Raw genomic sequence first — 20,427 nt, 5'->3', positions numbered from 1 at the left:
CGAATACAAGCGGCCGAAATGAGTTTCCTCCGCAGGGTGTCTGGACTCTCCCTTAGAGATAGGGTGAGAAGTTCAGTCATCCGGGAAGGACTCGGAGTAGAGCTGCTGCTTCTTCACGTCGAGAGGAGCCAGCTGAGGTGGTTCGGGCATCTGGTTAGGATGCCTCCTGGACGCCTCCCTCGGGAGGTGTCACAGGCAAGTCCACCTGGGAGGATACCCCGGGGAAGACCCAGGACACGCTGGCGTGACTATATCGCCCAGCTGGCCTGGGATCGCCACGGAATCCCCCTTGGAGAGCTGGTGGAAGTGGCTGGGGAAAGGGAGGTCTGGGCTTCATTGCTTAGGATGCTGCCCCCGCGACCCAAACCCCGGAGAAGCGGAAGATAATGGATGGATGGATGGATGGATCTTTTAAATGTGGTCAGATCCACCTGTAAACGCCTCTGAATGTGATCTGATCTTGAACTGATTGTAATCCATTCACAGTGTGTCCTGAGAGTGTTTACACCCGTTTTTCATGCAGTCACATGAAATCCAAATGTGATCTGATCGCATATTAATGCCAGGTGTAAACAGATCTGATAACAAAAACAATAACTGTTATTGTTTTATATGCATCTGTTACTATTTAAAAGTATTTGGAACCATCAATTATTTTTAAGCAAGTTCTACCCAGTTTTGTGAAATCTCTTCTCATGTTTATTTAGAGTGCTAACTTGCTTAAAGCCTTTTCCACAGTGAGAGCAAATAAAAGGCCTTTCTCCAGTGTGAATCCTCATGTGGTTTACAAGGATATTCAATGCTGAAAAACTCTTCCCACACACAGTACAGGCATAAGGTTTCTCTCCAGTGTGAATCTTTAAGTGGCTTTTAAGGCTGGCTGGAGTTGAAAAGCCTTTTCCGCACACAGAGCAAGTAAATGGTGTTTCTCCAGTATGAATAATCATGTGGGTTTTAAGTTGGCTTCTTATTGTAAAGCCTTTTCCACACATAGAGCAGGCGAATGGCTTCTCTCCCGTATGAATCATGGTATGAATTTTAAGGCTGCACAATTTTGTAAAGCGTTTTCCGCACTCAGAGCACATAAACGGCTTTTCTCCAGTATGGGTTTTTGCATGTTTCCTAAGATGGCTTGGTATTGAAAAGCTCCTTCCACACTCTGAGCAGGAAAACAGCTTTTCTCCAGTATGAATCATCATGTGGGTTTTGAGGCTGCATGATTTTGTAAAACGTTTTCCGCACTTAAAGCATGAAAGCGCCTTCTCTGCATTATTAATTTTTGCGTGTTTTTTGAGATGGCTTGGTGCTGAGAAGCCGTTTCCGCACTCAGAGCAGGTATATGGTTTCTCTCCAGTATGAATCATCATGTGAATTTTAAGGCAACAGGATTCTGTAAAGTGTTTTCCACACTCAGAGCAAGTAAATGGCTTTTCTCCCATATGAATTTTTGCATGTTTTTCAAGATGGCTTGGAGCCAAGAAACATTTTCCGCACTCCGAGCAGGTGAACTGCGTTTCTCCGTCATGAATCAACATGTGATTTTTAAGGAATCTTGGTAAGGAGAAGCGCGTTCCACACCGAGAGCAAGGGAAAGCCTTTTCTCCGGTGTGAGTTTTCTCATGCCGTCTCAACTCCGTTACACGTCTGAAAGTCCACTCACATTGAGAGCAGGCGAACGGCTTCTCTCCAGTATGAGTCTTTTCGTGTTGTCTTAAATCTGTGAACCGTTTGAAGCTCCACTCACACTGAGAGCATCGATGAGGTCTCTTTCCTTTGTGCATGTCCATGTGGCGTTTCAGAGATTTCTTCAAGGTAAAACTCTCCCCACAATGTGAACAGGTAAATGGTTCTTCCCCAGTATGAATTCTCAGGTGATCTTTCTGGTGGGAGGAATCACTGACGCTGTGTCCAGGATCAGTATTTTGGTGAGATTCCGGTAAGATATGTACCTCCTGTTTCACTTCTGGTTTATGTTCCTCCTTGATGTCTTCTCGAAACACTTCTTCTGTAATAAAAAGGAAAAAAGTCTTAATGGTGACAAAACTCTAACAACACAAATACAAACACCATTCATACAGTAAGTAGTGATTTTATGTGTGTCAGTGTGTTTGTTTAACCATTTCCTGCCCTCTCCTCAAAGAAGCCCGGGGTTATCATAATTATCATTGAACACCTGCTTTATCTAATCAACGCGTCATCAGGAGATGCTGATGGAATTTATCCATGTTTATCCATGTGATGTCTGGAGGAGAAATCTGGAACCATACTGTGTTCTTCAAACCAGCTCACAAGATACCAACTTACTTTTTGTCAATATTGTTTTAAATACAAGAAATTACTGAAACTTTTTTCTGTTTACATGAATTTGTATAATTCAATTATAATTTAATAAATAAATGACAATGAAATTATTTAACAATAACAATTTAAAAAATTTTGTGCAGTACTTCCATCTAAAATTCATTTTGGTTTCTCTTTGTCTCCACATGTCTAAAAATGTCAGGTGGTGCAATCATCCAACCATATATGCTGATTAAGTAAACTATCAAAAAAAGTAATCTCACCTTTATACCAGTAGAACCCTCCTAACCCTGTTTACGCAGAGTAAACCTGCCGTACAACCATCTGTAGAAGCTCCATCTCGCCTTTATACAAGAAGAACCTTCCTAACCGTGTTTATCCTGAGTATACCTGAAGTAAGATCATCTATAGGAGCTCCCTCTCACCTGTATACCAGAAGAACCTTCCTAACCCTGTTTATCCTGAAAAAACCTGTCGTATGACCACTTGTAGGAGCTCTGTCTCTTCTTTATACCAGGAGAACCCTCCTAACCCTGTTTACACTGAATAAACCTGCTGTATGACCATCTGTAGAAGCTCTGTCTCACCTTTGTACCAGACGAACCCTCCTAACCCTATTTACGCCATGTAAACCTGTCGTACGACCACCTGTAGGAGCTCCCTCTCATCTTTATACCAGGAGAACCCTCCTAACCTGTCTACGCCAAGTAAATCTCTCATACAACCATCTGTAGGTACTCCATCTTGCCTTTATACCAGAAGAACCTTCCTAACCCTGTTTACGCCAAGTAAACCTAACATACTTCCACCTATATGAGCTCCCTCTCAACTTTATACCAGAAGAACCCTCCTATCTATGTTTACACCAGGTAAACCTGCCATACGACCATCTGTAGGAGCTCTGTCTCACCTTTATATGAGAAGAACCCTCCTAACCCTGTTTATCTTGAGTAAACCTGAAGTAAGATCATCTATAGGAGCTCATTCTAAACTTTATACCAGAAGAACCCTCCTAACTCTGTTTATGCCGAGTAAACCTGCAGTAGAACCATCTTTAGGAGCTCCCTCTCATCCTGATACCAGAAGAACATTTCTAACCCTGTCTACGCCAAGTAAACCTGCCATACGACCATCTGTAGGAGCTCCATGTCACGTTTATACCAGGAGAACCCTCCTAATTGTGTTTACGCTGGGTAAACCTGCCATACGACCATTTGTAGAAGCTCTTTCTCACCTTTATATGAGAAGAACCCTCCTAACCCTGTTTATCTTGAGTAAACCTGAAGTAAGATTATCTATAGGAGCTCCTTCTGATCTTTATACCAGAAGAACCCTCCTAACTGTGTTTACACCGAGTAAACCTGCAGTAGAACCATCTGTTGGAGCTCCCTCTCATCCTGATACCAGAAGAACCTTTCTAACCCTGTCTACGCCAAGTAAACCTGCCATACGACCATCTGTAGGAGCTTCATTTCACCTTCATACCAGGAGAACCCTCCTAACTGTGTTTCGCTAGGTAAACCTGCTGTACGACCATCTGTAGGAGCTCCATCTCACCTTTATACCAGAAGAACCCTCCTAACCCTGTTTTACGCCAAGTAAACCTGTCATATGACCACTTGTATGAGCTCCATCTCACCTTTAAACCAGAAGAACCCTCTTAACCCTAATTATGCTGAGTGTATACTGACCACACTGACCTTTGTCCATCTGCTGGTCTTCTGTCTTCAGTGCAGTCGCCTCCATCACACTGATATCTTCACACTCCTCTTTAACACAGGACATTTTCACAGACTTCCCTCTCAGAGAAAGTTCTCTGACCAGCTGCTCTCTCTCACTCTCAGTCTGAGCTGAGTCTGAACACTGTGTAACAGTGTAGTGCTCCTCTTGTTCTTCTTCTTTCTTTTTCTTTCCTTGGTTTGAGGTGTATCACATGCAAACTGTTGCAGTAGTGCCCTCTTCTGGGTACCATAAGCACTGATTGTGGCAGAGTATGTCTCAGATTTCCTGACTATAGGAGAGAATAACAATCATATTAGAGATGTATGGAGCCCCTAGAATGACATGGTGATCATTTGTAATGAGTGACCACAATTTAATATTTTGATGCCACAAGTTAATGTATTAATTTTTCAATTTAAGAAATGACACCAAGCAGCCAGCGTGCTATGCTGTACAGAATTATACTAATGAAATTACAAACTGTTCTTACTTTAATATTATCATTAATAAGACTGAGACAGGATGCAATTACAGGGTGACTTTACTGAGACAAACAAACAGTCCTAGTTAAAACAATGGCAAACAGCCACAAAAAAACAAAAACAAAACAAAAAAAAGCAACAGATCAACCTTGAAGGATTTAAAGAACCAAACCCCAGCTCAGAACTCATCAAGGTAGTGAGAGACCACAAGCATTTGGAGCAAACTGAGGGCCAGATGTATGTACAAGTGCGAAATGTGCCTTAACCACATTAAATATGCATCCGAAATGAACGTTTCATTGACTGAAACTGCAGCTCATCATCCAAACTGTGAGCAGCTCCAACCATTAACCAAACACTCAGACTCAGTGTTTAAAAGAGGGAGTGAAATAACAGAAGGAGAACAGACGGAGAGAGGGCAGAGTAAATACACAAAGTTCTTTCACCAAACATTTAACAGAAGTGTTATTTTTCCACCTGATAATGAATAACAACACAAATCATGGCCTCATCACAGCACAGACTGGTCTCCTGAGTTTAAACAGCGTTAGGGAGAATTCCACAGACGTTTCAATTTTCCTGTTTCATCAAATCTGAGATGTAAACAGAGTGCTTCAGAGGAGTTCAGAGTAGTCTGGTGTGAAACGCTCTGTTCTAGATAAACGTACCCAGTCAGAGCTGCTCACAGTGGTGGTGATGGGAACCAGACGTCCCCCTCTAAAAGCTCTTCACAGAAAGTTCCTACATGAACTGGTTCTGAATTCACTGCCTGATGACTGAGACGCTGTTTTATGAGAGTTTAGAGAACTTCAACTCCATTCATGGTGGAGGGAGACATGCAGGGCGCTGTGCGGCAAAATAGTCCCCAAAGAAAACTCATTATTCCAGATTTTCCATTGTTTTCCATCATCAACATTCCATATAAGCTCAGAAGACTCGTGTAGGTTCTCTGGTGGTTCTGGATGGTAAATAAAATGTCTATATCTGTGTTGTAGTCATGGCGACGCCTGGTTCCCATCACCACCGATGTAAAGACGTCTGAATCATTTCACACCAAACCCTCTCAACAACATATCTTTACAGATTCAAACACAAATTTAAGCTTGGTTTTAAACATCATAGAGTAATGAGCAACGCTAGTTTCTCAAACTTTAGCTTTGGCTGAGCACGATGGGTGCTTCAAATGTAGTGTGAGCGGCCTGACGAGTTGAATCATGAGGTATAAATAGTTAGTGATTTCTGTCGTCAGAGAGCCGCCTGTTCTTCAGCTTCAGTGCACACTGTAGCGATAGCAAAGCTGTTGTAGCTGTTTGTCAGTGGCTTCTGCACCAAAGCAGTGCCCTGTTTGTCCTCGGACTCAGAGACGCAGCGGGTTGTATGAAATGAAACGCCTTTATTGCAGACAGAGCGACTGTAGGGCCTGTGAGCGCCCGTGTCGCGCCAGGTTAGTCGGACCGAGTGTTTTCATAGTGTAAATACATAAATCGTAGGCTTTGTCCGAACACAATGGGCGACTCAAACGTAAAGTGTCAGTCACCAAAGAACAACAACTCTAAAATCCCACGGTGTCTGCCTCGCCTTTTCAGAATTGGAATAAAAAAAATACCCGTGTGTCTGTCAGTGCTATCTCTCATACATTATGTAAAATGCACTATGAAACATCTAATAATAATAATAATAATAATAAAGTCTCTCCTTCAACGTGTTGACCCACAAACTCTTTGGTGGTATCTCCTCTGATGTGCCTTTAGATGCTCCACCTTCTTAAAACTCTTTCTGCACTGAGAGCAGATGAAGGGTCTTTCTTCTGCATGAACCCTCATGTGGATTTTAATGATGGACAGTCTCGAAGACCTCTTCCCGCACTGGGGGCAGCTGAACGGCTTCTCTCCGGTGTGAATTCTCTGGTGAGCCTTAAAGTCTGTGAGATAGATGAAGCTCTTCTGGCACTGGGAGCACTGGTGAGGTTTGTCCCCGGAATGTCTGTACATGTGAAACGTGAGGCTCCTGGCGGCAGTGAAGCTCTTCCCGCACTCAATGCAGCTGAAAGGCCTTTCTCCTGTGTGAATCCTTTCGTGGGCTTTCAGGTGTGAGAGATGAACAAAGCTCTTCTCGCACCGCGAGCACCGGTGAGGCTTGTCTCCCGTGTGGATGTGTCTATGGAGTCCAAGAGCGCCCGCGGTTTTGAAGCTCCTCCCGCATTCGGCGCAGACGAAGGGCTTTTCTCCAGTGTGAACCCGGAGGTGGGCTTTGAGGTTGTTTGCCTGTGAAAACTGTTTGCCACACTCGGGGCAGGAGAACGGCTTCTCGCCAGTGTGAGTCTTTTCATGCTGTTTTAAATCCGATAACTGCTTGAAGCTCCACTCGCACTGAGGGCACTGATGAGGTCTCCTTCCTTCATGCACGTCCACGTGACGTCTCAGAGATCTCGCTGACGACAAACTCTTCCCGCACTGTGAACAGGTGAACGGCTCCTCTCCAGTATGAATTCTTGAGTGATCTTTCCGGTGGGAGGCGTCACTGAGGCTGTTTCCCTGCTCAGTGTTTTGGTCAGATTCTTCCTGAGATGACTTCAAATCTGGTGGTTGCTCTTTCTTGATGACATCACATAGCAGCTTTCCTACAATAAAAACATAAGTGTTTGTGTTCATTATTATACAGACGCAAAGCAGTCAGAAATAAATACAGATGCATTAAGAGAGGAACCAAAGTTAAATACCTGAAATTTACATGCATAGAATGTGTAAGTTAGGTACAGCTGCTTGAATTTCAGGTGCAAATCAGATGTATTCTATATGGGTGTTATGTCTGAAACCTTTGCAAGAGACTAAGAGAGAACATGAAGATTGTGCACCTTGTGAATGGAAAAAAAAGTGCACTTGTGCAATTGAGGGAGAGGAGCAAAAAACACAGAAAATTGGTGATGTCAGAACTGTGTATTACATATTCAGCTGGGTTTGGTCACATTTTAAGCAGTCAACGGTTTTATTCGGTCAAAATTCAAATTTATGCCAGAGCCCCAAAAGTCGTGTTGCTGAGAGACTTAACCCTAATTATGCTGAGTGTATACTGACCACACTGACCTTTGTCCATCTGCTGGTCTTCTGTCTTCAGTCCAGTCACCTCCATCACACTGACATCCTCACATTCCTCTTTAACGCTGCTCATCTTCTGGTCTGGCCTCTGTAGGTCTCTCAGTGTTGGACTCCAGGTGAGGATCTACTGACCGATCAGAGCCTCTGCAGCTCCTCTCCTTCTTCTGCTAATGGAGCTGGATGACCCAGTTGTTTGGTGCACTGCTGCCACCTGTTGGGCTGGAGTGAGGAGCATGGAGGCCAAAGTGCATGTCTGTCTACAGCCACGAGGTGGCGCCGTTTCTTTTCTGATGAGACCAGCAAAGTTTCTGTCAGTCCTGGACGCTCTTCACAGTTCTATGCTTCAAGAAACAGACTTGAGTGAGCTCAGCAAAGAGTAAACTCCTTTAGATGCAGCAGAAAGACAACATGTGGTCAAAAGTCTAGATACACATTTAGAAATATGCACATTAAAAATATACCGTAATACTCAGTATAGCACAAATCCCCAAACACGGCAACAGAGTGGTGTCATGGCTCAAGATAATTATATGGTGGGGCTTCTGGACACAGTGTTTAAAAACTCCTCTGATCCACTCATACCAGTGCAACACACCACCACCACGTCTGTGTTACTGCAGTGCTGAGAATGATCCACCACCCAAATAGTACCTGCTCTGTGAGGGTCCATGGGGGTCCTGACCACTGAAGAACAGGGTAACAGAGTATCAGAGAAACAGATGGACTACAGTCTGTAACTGTAGAACTATAGAGTGCAGCTATACAGTAAGTGGAGCTGATAGAGTGGATTGTAGTTACAATGCCTTATCTGGGGTAGGAAGCCCCCCTGATTAATTTTACATCAATTCATTTTTGTTTAACAGAATGTAGAATTTGTCAAATCATTTGTAGTTTTGCATTTTTTTATTAAATGTATTAAATGTATTAATGTATTAAAAACAAAACTACAAACAGTATATATCATATACATTTATCCAAATGATTCAACATCATTTTAATAAGCCATTACAGGCGACAAATGACCATAGCAACACTTCAATCTTTGTTCCTAAATTTAATAGTTATGATCATATTAATTGTATATTATTACATACAATATTACATATAATACCTGAATTATACATAATCATAATGACATTGAAAGTCTCCTAATTCAAGCTCACAATCCTGATAGCTGTTCAGTAATGCTAGCTAGCCAGTGAACAACACTGCATCGTCATGATGAAGCTTTAAAGCAGCATTATGTAACAGTTTTACCTTAAAATAACAGATTGAGTCATTTTGATCCTACACTGATTTATAACAGTGAGAACAGCATCCCTGTCGCAGTCGGTCCAGCTGGAACAACCGTCACTCACCAACAACTCAGCAGCTATCAGAAGAAGCAGCTTGGTGTTCCCAGCCTGGACATCGTGGCCAAGGCTGTGAAGAGACTGAATAAGACACTGTCAGATGAAGAGGAAAACAGAAAGTGACCGAGCAACAAACCGGGCATTAAACCTCAGACCAGCTTTTACTCATAAGAGACAAAAGAAGGTAGGACGGTCTGACGGGAAACCAGCAGGCATACCTGCCAGTGTTGATGAAAGACTGCGCCGTAGACTGGAACCTTTTCTGTCTTTTGATTTTTGTAACTTTTCCTGAGACAAAAGTCATCTAACCTCAGCCTTGTTTCAAGCTTGCATGCAAAGAAATAAAGTAATCTTGCCTTGGGTTCACTACACAACTGTTCAGGTCTGAATAGATTATAAGGACTGGGCGTCTCACACTGTCAGACTGGTTTCTGGATTTTTTGGGGTGACTGAAATATTGGGGATCCACACGGAATGATTAGGGATCACAGACTACTCAACTTTTCAGTCGCAGCTGAACTGAACGTAACTCACTGAACTTTCGTGAACTCTTGCAAACTCCCGCATTCTCGAACATTTGAAAACCTCTGACTGGTCTGAGCCCAAAAGCAATCATACTAATTCTTGCATAATGCTGCTTTAAGAACATTCATCCTGTTTTACATTTCGCCTTGAAAATAAATAAATAAAAAAAACAAATGTACTGCTCTCCGGACAACTGTCTCATACTTAAGATGGATAGTGCTGGTCCTAAAATCTGATTAGCAGAGCAAATCTGTTGTAAAATCCAAAATACATGTACACCAAAGACCGCCTCTCAACAACTGAGCTCAGTATCTCTGCGCCACGCCATGAAAAACCCTTCTGCTGTTAATGGAATAATCTTTGACTCGCACAGAGCACCGAGTGTACTGATGAAGTAAGAACCTGGTTCTGTTTAAATGGAGGGACTGGTAACTTATGTTCTAACGTAGAACCAGGGAGGTCAGCTGGCTAACAGTGCATCATTTATCGAATGTGGTTGAGTCCTAAATTACTGTTTCTTAGCTGTAGATTATTCTTTTGGGCTGCAGGATGCAGTATTTAAACTCCTATGTAGTGCACTATATGTAGGGAGCAGGAAGCTGTTTGAGACGCAGCCCCAGTGTGAGAAGGGGCGCCGCTGGATCGGTGCTAAATAAAACCAATGGTGGTGATTTGGTGACCAAAAAGTACTTATTATGTGAAGGTTTTTGCACAAAACATGCTATATGACAAGAAGTTTATTAAATGACTGCAACATACAGCGATTGGTGACCAAACATTCTCCTAATTCAGTGGTCCATGGTTGCTTGGCAATAACACCATACTCTAAAGGAACTACATTTCTTGGCAGAATCTTTGTTTGTTGATTTTTAACAATAACTGTATTTTATGTTGGCTGGCGTTTTAGAAATGCAATAAGCCACTTGAGGCCATGCGTTACAGTGATTTTATCACAGGGGAGGTTTATTTTGCTTTGGATCGTGCCTAATAACACCCTTCCCTGTGATAAAACTGCAGTAACGCACAGTCTCTAGTGTCTTATTGCTTTATTAACAACTTATTAAAAACACAATCTTTATTATCCAGCAACAGATTACACAAAACAGGCCGCCATCCAGATGAAATTTCAGAATAAATGACACCACAGCCGTTCAGTAAGTGTGTCAAGATCAGGTTTGGTGCCATCGTTCGGTCAGGAGAGGAGGTTAAATAAGGTGGGGTCACACTCTTATCCCCAGGGGCTTCTTCCTCCAATCATATGCAGCCAACGGCATCAACGGTTTTCTCCACTCTGGCTTGCTTTCATATAATCTACCCAAATTAAGGGCACATCAAATGTCTCATGTGTGAACCTTCATGTGGATCTTAAGGTTGTACAACGTTGTCGATTTCTTTCCACACTGCGTGCAGCTGAAAGGCTTTTCTCCAGTGTGCGTCCACAGGTGGGCTTTCAGCTTCGAGAGATTGATGAAGCTCTTCTCACACTGGGAGCACTGGTGAGGCTTGTTTCCTGTATGTACGTATGTGTGATACGTAAGACCACTCGCGCTGGCAAAGCCCTTCCCACATTGAGAGCAGATAAAGGGCTTTTCTCCAGTGTGGGTCCTTTGGTGATCTTTCAGGTCTGACAGGTTGACAAAGCTCTTCTCGCACTGAGGGCACCGGTGGGGTTTGTTTCCTGTGTGTTTATACATGTGCATCTTCAAGACTCTCGCCGTGGAGAAGCTCTTCCCGCACTGAGCGCAGGGATGCGGTTTCTCTGTGGTATGAACCACCATGTGAGTCTTCAGATGTTTGGACGCTGAGAAAGCCTTACCGCACTCGGAGCAGACAAAAGGCTTCTCTCCGGTATGAATCATCATATGAGTTTTAAGGCGACCTGCTTGCGAAAACCCTTTTCCGCATTCAGAGCAGGTAAACGGCTTCTTCTCGGAGTGAGTCATCACGTGGATCTTGTAGTCAAACACTCTCAAGAAGCTCTTCCCGCACTGCGAGCAGCTGAAGGGCCTTTCTCCAGTATGAATCACCATGTGGGCTTTAATGTTGTTGGCCTGCGCAAACTGTTTTCCGCACACGGTGCAGGTGAAGGGTTTATCTCCGGTATGCATCATCATGTGGGTTCGGAGGCGATTCAGCTTGAAGAAGCTCTTCCCGCACTCTGAGCAAGTGAACGGTTTCTCTCCGGTGTGAATCTTTTCATGCTGTTTTAAATCCGGCAAACGTGCGAAGCACCATTCACACTTGGAACACTGGTGAGGTCTCTTTCCTTCATGCATGTCTATGTGGCGTTTCAGAGCTTTCTCGGCAGTGAAACGGCACCCGCACAGCAAACAGGCGAACGGTCCGTCTCCTGTATGGATTCTCAGGTGATCTTTCAGGAGGAAGGCATCGCTGAAGCTGCTTCCATGCTGATCGTCTTGGTGAAGTGGCTGCGTGCCGGGCTCTTCCTGAATTGTTGTCACATCTGGCTTGTTGTCCTCTTTAATGTCTTCACACAACGTTATACCTACAATAAAATAAAGAAAAATAGACAACTGATGTTGATAAACCTGCAGACGCTCAGCACTCAAGTAATCAATAAAGAAGAAAAAGATTAATAAAACAATAAATAAATGAAGCAAACTGAAAAACAATGTATAGCTAATTCAAGAATAAATCATCGGCTGAAAAACTTTCAGACAAATACTGAACATGATTCTATTTAGGCTTATAACCATTTCTCCAATTATGATGGTCAACAAACGGATTGGTTTTAACAGTTTAACAGGTGACTGATGGCTGATTCTACGCACATTTGATGGTTTCCTATTGGGTGTCTCTATAGGAAACTAGAGGTCTCTGGAAAGCATTAAGCCAATTAGAAATCAAAACCATTACAAATGAATCCTAATAGTTTTTAAATGGTCCTTTTCAGCAGGGACTGTGTCTCAGTGTGTGGTCATGTGCAAGTATAGGCTAAAACTATATAATATAAATGATGACACAGACTTCAAACTTTAGCTCAGCTATAGCCACTTTTCTCACATCTCCAGCAGGAAACTTTTCCACAAAAGTAGAAGTTTCCTGTAAAATGTCTCTCAATGTTTGACTTTTTCTGTGGCTGACGTCACTTCTCATTCACCAGCTTCTTGTTTTAATTTTCCCATTCCACATTAAATGGTGCCTGAGGCTCCAGAATGTAACTGCTGCACCATTTAAGGTGGAACAGGAGAATTTGAACAAGAAGCTGGTGAATGAGAAGCGACTTCAGCTTCACGACTGTTTAGCATTTCAGTTTCTTGCTGCAGATTAAACGCATCAGGAAACTAGCTGGAGTGCTTGTGTAAACACCTGCTGATGGGTCTGCTATGTACACACTGATACAGTCCACACTGACCTCTGTCCATCTGCTGGTCTTCAGTCTTCAGTCCAGTGGCCTCCATCACACCGATATCCTCACACTCCTCTTTAACGCTGGACATTTTCCTCTCTCTGCCCTGAAAAACACACAGTGAGAAAACATAATATCATACAGACTTTTTCAAAATGTCTCCACATTTCTTTTCCTCTGACATCCATCAACAAATGACAGCATGAAGAAATGAAGGAGTTAATGAATGAACATGAGAATGAGGAAAATAAATGAAGCAGTGAATCAATGGAGGAAAGAAGTAAAGAGTGAAATTTGTTATTTAAAAAATGAATGACAGAATGAACTAAAAGAAAGGACGACTGCATGAAGGAATGGACTGAGGAAGGAGAGACTGAATGAATGAATGAGTGAAGGAAGGACTGACGATATAGAGGATGACATACAGAGGCTTGATGACAATGAATGAATGATTGAAAGAAGGAAGGAGTGAAAGGAGTTATAAATGAATTAATGACGAAATAAATTGAATGAATGAATAAATGAATGAACGTAAAGACGAGTGAAAGATGTTAAGAATTAATAAACGATGGAATAAGCTGAATTAATGAACGAAAGAGTGAAAAAAGTTATGAACTGATTACTAATGTAATAAAACTGAGTGAATGAATTAACATAGGAAGGCGTGAAAGTTATGAATTAATGAATGGCAAACCCAATGAACAAATGATTGAGTGAATCTGGCAATGAAGTGAAAGAAGCTATGAATAAATGAAGGATAGAATAAACAATGAGTGAGTGAGTGAGTGAGTGAGTGAATAAATGAATCTGGGAATGAGGTGAAAGAGGTTATGTATAAATTAATGACAAACCGAATGAACAAATTAATGAGCAAATGAATGAATGAATGGATGGAGTGAATAAATGTAGGAAGGAGTGAAAGAAGTTATGAATCAGCTAATGATGGAATGTATGAATTAAGTAAGGGAGGAATGAACAAATGAAGGAAGCGAGAAAAAAGTGTCTGTTTACCTCTCTCTTCCACACAGGTGAAGCAGGTGGAGCTCAGAGGGACTCAGTGAGATGCTCCTCTCTCTTCCACACAGGTGAAGCAGGGCTTTGGAGAGCAGGTGTAGCTCAGAAGGACTCGGTGAGATGCTCCTCTCTCTTCCACACAGGTGAAGCTGGGCTTTAGAGAGAGGATGGAGCTCAGACGGACTGCATGAGATTCTGCTATCTCTTACACACAGGTGAAGCAGGTGAAGCTGGGCTTTGGAGAGAGGATGGAGCTAAGAGGGATTCAGTGAGATGATCCTTTCTTTTCCACTTAAGTGAAGCAGGTGAGGCTAGGCTTTGGAGAGCCAGTGGAGCTCAGAGGGACTCAGTGAGATGCTCCTCTCTCTTCCACACAGGTGGAGCAGGTGAAGCTGGGCTTTGGGGAGAGGATGGAGCTCAGAGGGACTCAGTGAGACGCACCTCTCTCTTCCACACAGGTGAAGCAGGGCTTTGGAGAGCAGGTGGAGCTCAGAGGAACTCAGTGAGATGCTCCTCTCTCTTCCACTCATGTGAAGCAGGTGAAGCTGGGCTTTGGAGAGCAGGTGGAGCTCAGAAGGACTCGGTGAGATGCTCCTCTCTCTTCCACTCAGGTGAAGCAGGTGAAGCTGGGCTTTGGAGAGCAGGTGGAGCTCAGAGGGACTCAGTGAGATGCTCCTCTCTCTTCCACTCAGGTGAAGCAGGTGAGGCTGGGCTTTGGAGAGCAGGTGGAGCTCAGAGGGACTCAGTGAGATGCTCCTCTCTCTTCCACTCAGGTGAAGCAGGTGAGGCTGGGCTTTGGAGAGCAGGTGGAGCTCAGAAGGACTCAGTGAGATGCTCCTCTCTCTTCCACTCAGGTGAAGCAGGTGAAGCTGGGCTTCGGAGAGCAGGTGGAGCTCAGAAAGACGGTCAACCGAAACATCAACACTGCTTTAACCATTAGCCACTTGGCTAACGCTACAGTAGCCACAGTACTGCAGTGTAGCGAAGGCTAACGGCGTGTTTCTCACTTCCACCGGCCTCTTAACTCCACCCCCATGTCTGCTGCGGTCCGTCCGCTTTAGCTCATCCTCCCCTCCATAATCTGGCCTCTCACACTGACTCAGAGTCAGACATCTGACTCAAAATCGCGGCTTTAAAGCGGACACGCCAGCCTGCCCCTGCTGCCTCGCCGGAGGGCTGTTTACGCTGGTTACGTTGCCTGCGTTCCTACGTCACCGCGCTACGCCTTAAACAGGCAGAGCTGCTGTTCTACGGGCCAGATTCACGAAACCTTTCTTAAGAAGAAACGTACTAACGCTTTAACTCGTTTTAAACGCGATCTTTAGTTTCCTCCGCTCAGAGGAGTTTAAAAACGACACCGTGAAATCTGAGCTCAGCTGGTTTAACCGAGGCTCTGGAGTCTTTACTTTATCTCTCCGCAAGGAAGAAACACACTTATTCACACAGCGTCAACAAGCAGCAGGCTAGAGATCATGACCTCATTCCCACAGCTGGTTTATTCTCTCAGCCAAACCCCTCAGGACAGCGGGTGACTGGGAGGAGTTTCATAACTTATATCTGAGGTTTTAAAAGACCTGTGTCAGGCTCCAGTCCCCGCGGGCCCAAGCCCTGCAGACTTCAGCGCATGAGACACACCTGATTCAGCTCAAAGGCTAATTAGCAAGACCTTCATGAGCCCAATGGTGGACATTGATCCCTGCAGCACTTCGGCCTGGAAGGTCCCCAGTTTGACACGCCTGATTCACAGTGTGTAGAAGGAATCTCGGAAACACTTTATTTGGATGGTCCACCGTCGACGCTCAGTCTATCTGTAACCAACTTTCAACCAAATTGCTATTAAATCTATCTGACTTAGTATAACTGAATTTGTATGTGAAAGATTCTGTTAAATCTGTCCCTAATCCTAACCGTCACCTTAATATTCTCCAGGGTATATTTTGGTTTGTCCATCTGAATTTTCATGACCAAATTGTAAGGCTAATTATTCAAGTGCATGAAATAAATGTACATTTTTATTTTTAGTTATTTACTGTAAAATCTCCCCTCAAATTAACAGAATGTGTGTTTTATGATCTCCACATATCACTATATCCTCACAATTTACTGCTGAAGGCCAAAAATCTGCGACGCTCTTTGAGTTATTTTCTAAAAGTGATGTTTCCAGAGCAGATCACTGAAGAGATGCCGTCTGTTTATAGTTTAGAGCCCAGATTTGGGGAAAAACGGGTCGACTTTCAGTAGAAAAACAAACTGAGTTCAGCTTCTTTTATTATAAGGGTTTAAAATGACATCACCGTCTATTAGACTGGAGAGAAGAGCTACAGCCTCACACGACGCCCAGCTTCTGAATGGAGCTCATGGAATATGAACGTTATGAAGAACAGGACGAAGTGCGGTTTGGACCCACCGGTGGTCCCGAGGAGTTGAAGATGTTGTTGATAACGAACCAAGTATCACCAGGAAGTTCGTTAATAGTATCAGTATTTGTAGATGATCTATAAGGACCTTCCCAATAAAGTGTGACTGGAATCTGAATTTAAAAATTCATGCTGGATTTTAGTCAAATTCTTTAGTGTGCGTTCTTCTCACCATCAATACTACATGACATTCCTATTAATAATAGCAATAATCATCAAAATAACAATAACAGGCTTGGAATTTATCCGCTTTTGTTGTTACTCATTTGTATGGAGTCTCAGTCAGTTTTTCTTCTCTGGTGGGACTTCAGATGTGTCTTCTGGTGTAGCTGCAGCTTCGAGACACAGGTGAAGCTCTTCTCGCACTGGGAGCACTGGTGGGGTTTGTTTCCAGTATGTTCATACATGTGATTTACGAGGCCGTTAGTGGTCGCAAAACTCTTGCCGCACTGAGAGCAGCTAAAAGGCTTTTCTCCGGTATGAACTCTTCGGTGGTCTTTTAACTCTGAGAGCCGTATGAAGTTCTTCCGGCACTGGGGGCACTGGTGGGGCTTGTTTCCGGTGTGTACGTACCTGTGCCTCGTTAGAGCGCTCGCGGTGGTGAACCTCGCCCCGCACTGAGCGCAGGCGAACGGCTTATCACCGGTATGAGTTATCAGGTGAGACTTCAGCTGTTTCAACGTTGAAAAACACCTTCCGCACTCGGAGCAGATGAACGGCTTCTCCCCGGTATGAGTCATCATGTGGGTTTTGCGGTGGCTTGAATTCAAGCAGCCTTTTCCGCACACGGAGCAGGGAAACGGTGTTATCCCAGTATGAATCATCAGGTGGATTTTATACTCAAACTGTCTGGAAAACCTCTTCCCACACTGAGAGCAGCTAAAAGGCTTCTCTCCGGTATGAATCATCATGTGGGACTTTAGTCGCCTCGATTCCGAAAAACCCTTTCCGCACTCGGAGCAGGAGAACGGCTTCTCTCCGGTATGAATCATCGCGTGGGTTTTAAAGTCAAATGATCTCGAAAAACTCTTCCCGCACTGAGAGCAGCTGAAAGGCTTTTCTCCGGTGTGAATCATCACGTGAGCTTTAAGGTGGCTCGATGTTCTGAAACTTTTCCCGCACTTGGAGCAGGAGAACGGCTTCTCTCCGGTATGAATCATGGTGTGGGTTTTAAGGCGTTTTGAGGTCGTGAAGTCTTTCCCGCACTCGGAGCAGCTGAACAGCTTCGTTCCAGTATGAATCTTTTCATGCCGTCTCAGATCTGTGAAGCATTTGAAGCTCCACTCACATTGAGAGCACCGATGAGGTCTCTGTCCTTCATGCATTTCCATGTGCCGTCTCAGAGCTCTCTCAGAGCTGAGGATCCTCCCACGCTGCGAGGGGTCTTCTCCAGTATGAATTCTCAGGTGGTCTTTAGGGTGGGAGGCAGTACAGAAGCTGTATCCAGGCCCAGTGCTTTGGGGAGGTTTCTTTGCATCGTATTCTTCCTGAAACATCTTCACTTCTGATTTGTGCTCCTCTTTGATGTCTTCATATGATCCATAAATAGCACATGTTTGGGGGAAAATAATGTCAGAAAAACAACTAAATAAACACATTTGATTAAAACTCATTTCATACTGTTTATACACCAATCAGGCGTAACATTCTGACCACCTCCTCATATCTCCACTCACTGTCCACTCTATCAGCTTCACTGACTGTGTAGTTCCACTCTGTAGTTCTACAGTTACAGACTGTAGTCCATCTGTTTCTCTGATACTCTGTTACCCTGTTCTTCAGTGGTCAGGACCCCCATGGACCCTCACAGAGCAGGTACTAGTTGGGTGGTGGGTCATTCTCAGCACTGCAGTAACACTGACGTGGTGGTGGTGTGATAGTGTGTGTTCCGCTGGTCTGAGTGGATCAGACACAGCAGAGCTGCTGGAGTTTTTAACCACCTCAGTGTCGCTGCTGGACTGAGAACCAAAAATATCCAGCCAGCAGCATCCTGTGGGCAGCGTCCTGTGACCACTGATGAAGGACTAGAGGATGACCAACACAAACTGTGCAGCAGCAGATGAGCTGTCGTCTCTGACTTTACTAGATGTAAACTAAAACTCCAGCAGCTCTGCTGTGTCTGATCCACTTGCACCAGCACAACACACACTAACACCATCACCACCATCAGGTCATGTATGACATACATCAAATTATTCGACAGTACCTCTGCTGTGAAACTTAATTCTAGTTTTGCTTCCAAAAGCCCAAATACCTACATACGTTAGAGAGAATTTATTACTGATATTATTGATGCCGACTTTGATTTTGAGGATTCAACCATGAAAATATTTTCTTAAGTTATGCTCTTAAAAACGACGGTTCTTCAAAGGTTCTTTAGTAAGAAATGGTTCTATATAGAACCCTGAACGCTCATGGAACCCTTTGTAAGATTAAATGGTACTTTGCATGGTGAAATGTTCTTCAGATTGAGAATGCACTACTGATGGTTCTATATAGAATCTTTCTAAAAAGGGTTCTTCTACTGTTACTCAGAATCGTAAACACATTCTCCATCAACATTGAGAAGAATCTTTTCACCATGCAGAGAACCATTTAAACACACAAATGGCTCTGTGTGTGCTCATGGTTCCATACAGAACCACAGTCTTTACTAAAGAACAGATCAAAACTGTGAAGAACCAACCTGTTATTAGAACCTAACTGATCTTCTGCTCTGTGATATTAGCATCTCCTGAGAGGTCATCTGTGTGAGCGATCTATCCCATCCCAGTCCACACTGACCTTTGTCCATCTGCTGGTCTTCAGTCTTCAGTCCAGTCGCCTCCATCACACCAATGTCCTCACACTCCTCTTTAACGCTGGACATTTTGCTCTCCTTGCCTTGAAACACACAGTCCAGCACTGTCCTATCGGTACAGTCTAGTAGGTATAATATAGCAGTAAAGGTGTCAGTCACAGCCCATATGTTGGTCAATATCAGACCACTGGTCTGCATGTAAACACTGTTACAGTGTTGGGTCTGAATCTGACCGACTCATGGGTGACATCAAAGTGAACTCCACTGCTTTTTCTAAACATTCCCCCAAAATCCAGGGTGTGAGGAGTAAACAGAGAGATTCAGAAAAGTTTGGTGCGAGATGGTTCAGATGTCTTTACAGTGGTGGTGATGGAAACCAGGCGTTGCCATGACTACAACACAGATATAGACATTTTATTTACCATCCAGAACCACCAGAGAACCTACACGAGTCTTCTGAGTTCATATGGAATGTTCATGATGGAAAACAGTGGAAAATCTGGAATAATGAGTTTTCTTTGGGGACTATTTTGCCACACAGCGCCCTGCATGTCTCCCTCCACCATGAATGGAGTTGAAGTTCTCTAAACCTAAAACAGCGTCTCAGTCATCAGGCAGTGAATTCAGAACCAGTTCATGTAGGAACTTTCTGTGAGGAGCTTTTAAAGGGGGACATCTGGTTCCCATCACCACCACTGTGGACGGTTCTGACTCGGTTTCTCCAGAACTGCGTTAGAGCACTCTGAACGACTCTGATGACATAAAAGTTTAGGTAAGCAGAAATTCTGAACAGTGAATGGAGTTTCCCTTTCAAACTTATAGGTTTTTGCTTTATAATGGGGCTACCATGAGAGACCACCAGGTACCTTTATATCCCTTTCGCAAACACAATATGGACTCTGCCCAGAACCCCTGTTAAACCACTAGAGTTCTTTACTCTGTGATATTAACCCACCAGGACAAACACTAAACACCATTAGAGACTACTGGACACCACCAGGAAATTCTGCTGGTCTCTGTGATGTTCTTCCAACCATCAAAGTGAAACCAAAACACCCCACGCGTTGGTCAGTCAGCTAAACTGCTCCTTCAGTGTAACCAGATTGAGCTGGAGTCAGCTTCCTGCTCCAACTATCCGGTCCACCTTAAACGGTGCAGCAGTTACATTGTGGCGCCAGCTGCATCGTTTAAGGTGGAACGGATAATTGGAGGAGGAAGTCAGCTTTATCCTCGTCTAAACAGATACCTACCCCCCTTAACCTGCAGTATTAGAGGATATTAGCCCCTTTATGAAGACTCACCGGGTCAATGCTGAGCTGCAGTCCTCACACCGAACACCCCACCAGCTT

The 20,427-nt window shown here is 43.8% G+C and overlaps 3 protein-coding genes across 5 annotated transcripts; all 3 read right to left on the bottom strand.

The window, feature by feature from the left end:
• Positions 1 to 340: 340 nt before the first annotated feature.
• Positions 341 to 4,259, bottom strand: LOC108414375 (gastrula zinc finger protein XlCGF57.1-like). Of its 3 annotated transcripts, none has more exons than XM_017687222.2 (2): positions 3,993 to 4,259; positions 341 to 2,005 (listed from the first exon to the last, which is right to left on the bottom strand). In XM_017687222.2, exons 1-2 carry the CDS (start codon positions 4,084 to 4,086, stop codon positions 669 to 671), a joined length of 1,431 nt encoding a protein of 476 aa, XP_017542711.2. In that variant the 5' UTR covers positions 4,087 to 4,259; the 3' UTR covers positions 341 to 668. The 3 variants fall into 3 exon arrangements, with proteins under 3 accessions (XP_017542711.2, XP_017542712.2, XP_017542713.2); XM_017687223.2 differs by having other exon boundaries at positions 4,002 to 4,259; XM_017687224.2 differs by having other exon boundaries at positions 341 to 2,002; positions 4,002 to 4,259.
• A 1,187-nt stretch (positions 4,260 to 5,446) lies between these two features.
• On the bottom strand, positions 5,447 to 8,251 carry LOC108414374 (gastrula zinc finger protein XlCGF8.2DB-like). Its single transcript, XM_037543420.1, has 2 exons — positions 7,589 to 8,251; positions 5,447 to 7,125 (listed from the first exon to the last, which is right to left on the bottom strand). The coding sequence occupies exons 1-2, from the start codon at positions 7,671 to 7,673 to the stop codon at positions 6,203 to 6,205; spliced, it is 1,008 nt and encodes a 335-aa protein (XP_037399317.1). The 5' UTR covers positions 7,674 to 8,251; the 3' UTR covers positions 5,447 to 6,202.
• Positions 8,252 to 10,196: 1,945 nt separating this feature from the next.
• LOC108414377 (zinc finger protein 709-like) lies at positions 10,197 to 20,070 on the bottom strand. Its single transcript, XM_037543370.1, has 7 exons — positions 20,034 to 20,070; positions 19,063 to 19,200; positions 16,559 to 17,806; positions 14,303 to 14,735; positions 13,859 to 13,892; positions 12,854 to 12,953; positions 10,197 to 11,983 (listed from the first exon to the last, which is right to left on the bottom strand). Exons 1-7 carry the CDS (start codon positions 20,053 to 20,055, stop codon positions 10,818 to 10,820), a joined length of 3,141 nt encoding a protein of 1,046 aa, XP_037399267.1. The 5' UTR covers positions 20,056 to 20,070; the 3' UTR covers positions 10,197 to 10,817.
• Positions 20,071 to 20,427: the final 357 nt, after the last annotated feature.

This window comes from Pygocentrus nattereri, chromosome 12, assembly GCF_015220715.1.
Source record: "Pygocentrus nattereri isolate fPygNat1 chromosome 12, fPygNat1.pri, whole genome shotgun sequence".
Taxonomy (NCBI): Eukaryota; Metazoa; Chordata; class Actinopteri; order Characiformes; family Serrasalmidae; genus Pygocentrus; species Pygocentrus nattereri.
This window is presented reverse-complemented; position numbering and strand designations above follow the sequence as displayed.

What these genes read in the sequence shown, in the direction of transcription:
- LOC108414377 (XM_037543370.1), bottom strand. Translation starts at nt 20,055, where the DNA reads ATGGTGTTTAGTGTTTGTCCTG. An exon ending in CACCTGTGTGGAAGAGAGAG is followed by an intron (nt 12,954 to 13,858) that starts GTAAACAGACAC and finishes TGTGTTTTTCAG; the next exon opens with GGCAGAGAGAGGAAAATGTC. An exon ending in AGACCAGCAGATGGACAGAG is followed by an intron (nt 11,984 to 12,853) that starts GTCAGTGTGGAC and finishes ATTTTATTGTAG; the next exon opens with GTATAACGTTGTGTGAAGAC.
- LOC108414375 (XM_017687222.2), bottom strand. Translation starts at nt 4,086, where the DNA reads ATGTCCTGTGTTAAAGAGGAGTGTGAAGATATCAGTGTGATGGAGGCG. An exon ending in GATGGACAAAGGTCAGTGTG is followed by an intron (nt 2,006 to 3,992) that starts GTCAGTATACAC and finishes TTTTTATTACAG; the next exon opens with AAGAAGTGTTTCGAGAAGAC.
- LOC108414374 (XM_037543420.1), bottom strand. Translation starts at nt 7,673, where the DNA reads ATGAGCAGCGTTAAAGAGGAATGTGAGGATGTCAGTGTGATGGAGGTG. An exon ending in AGACCAGCAGATGGACAAAG is followed by an intron (nt 7,126 to 7,588) that starts GTCAGTGTGGTC and finishes TTTTTATTGTAG; the next exon opens with GAAAGCTGCTATGTGATGTC.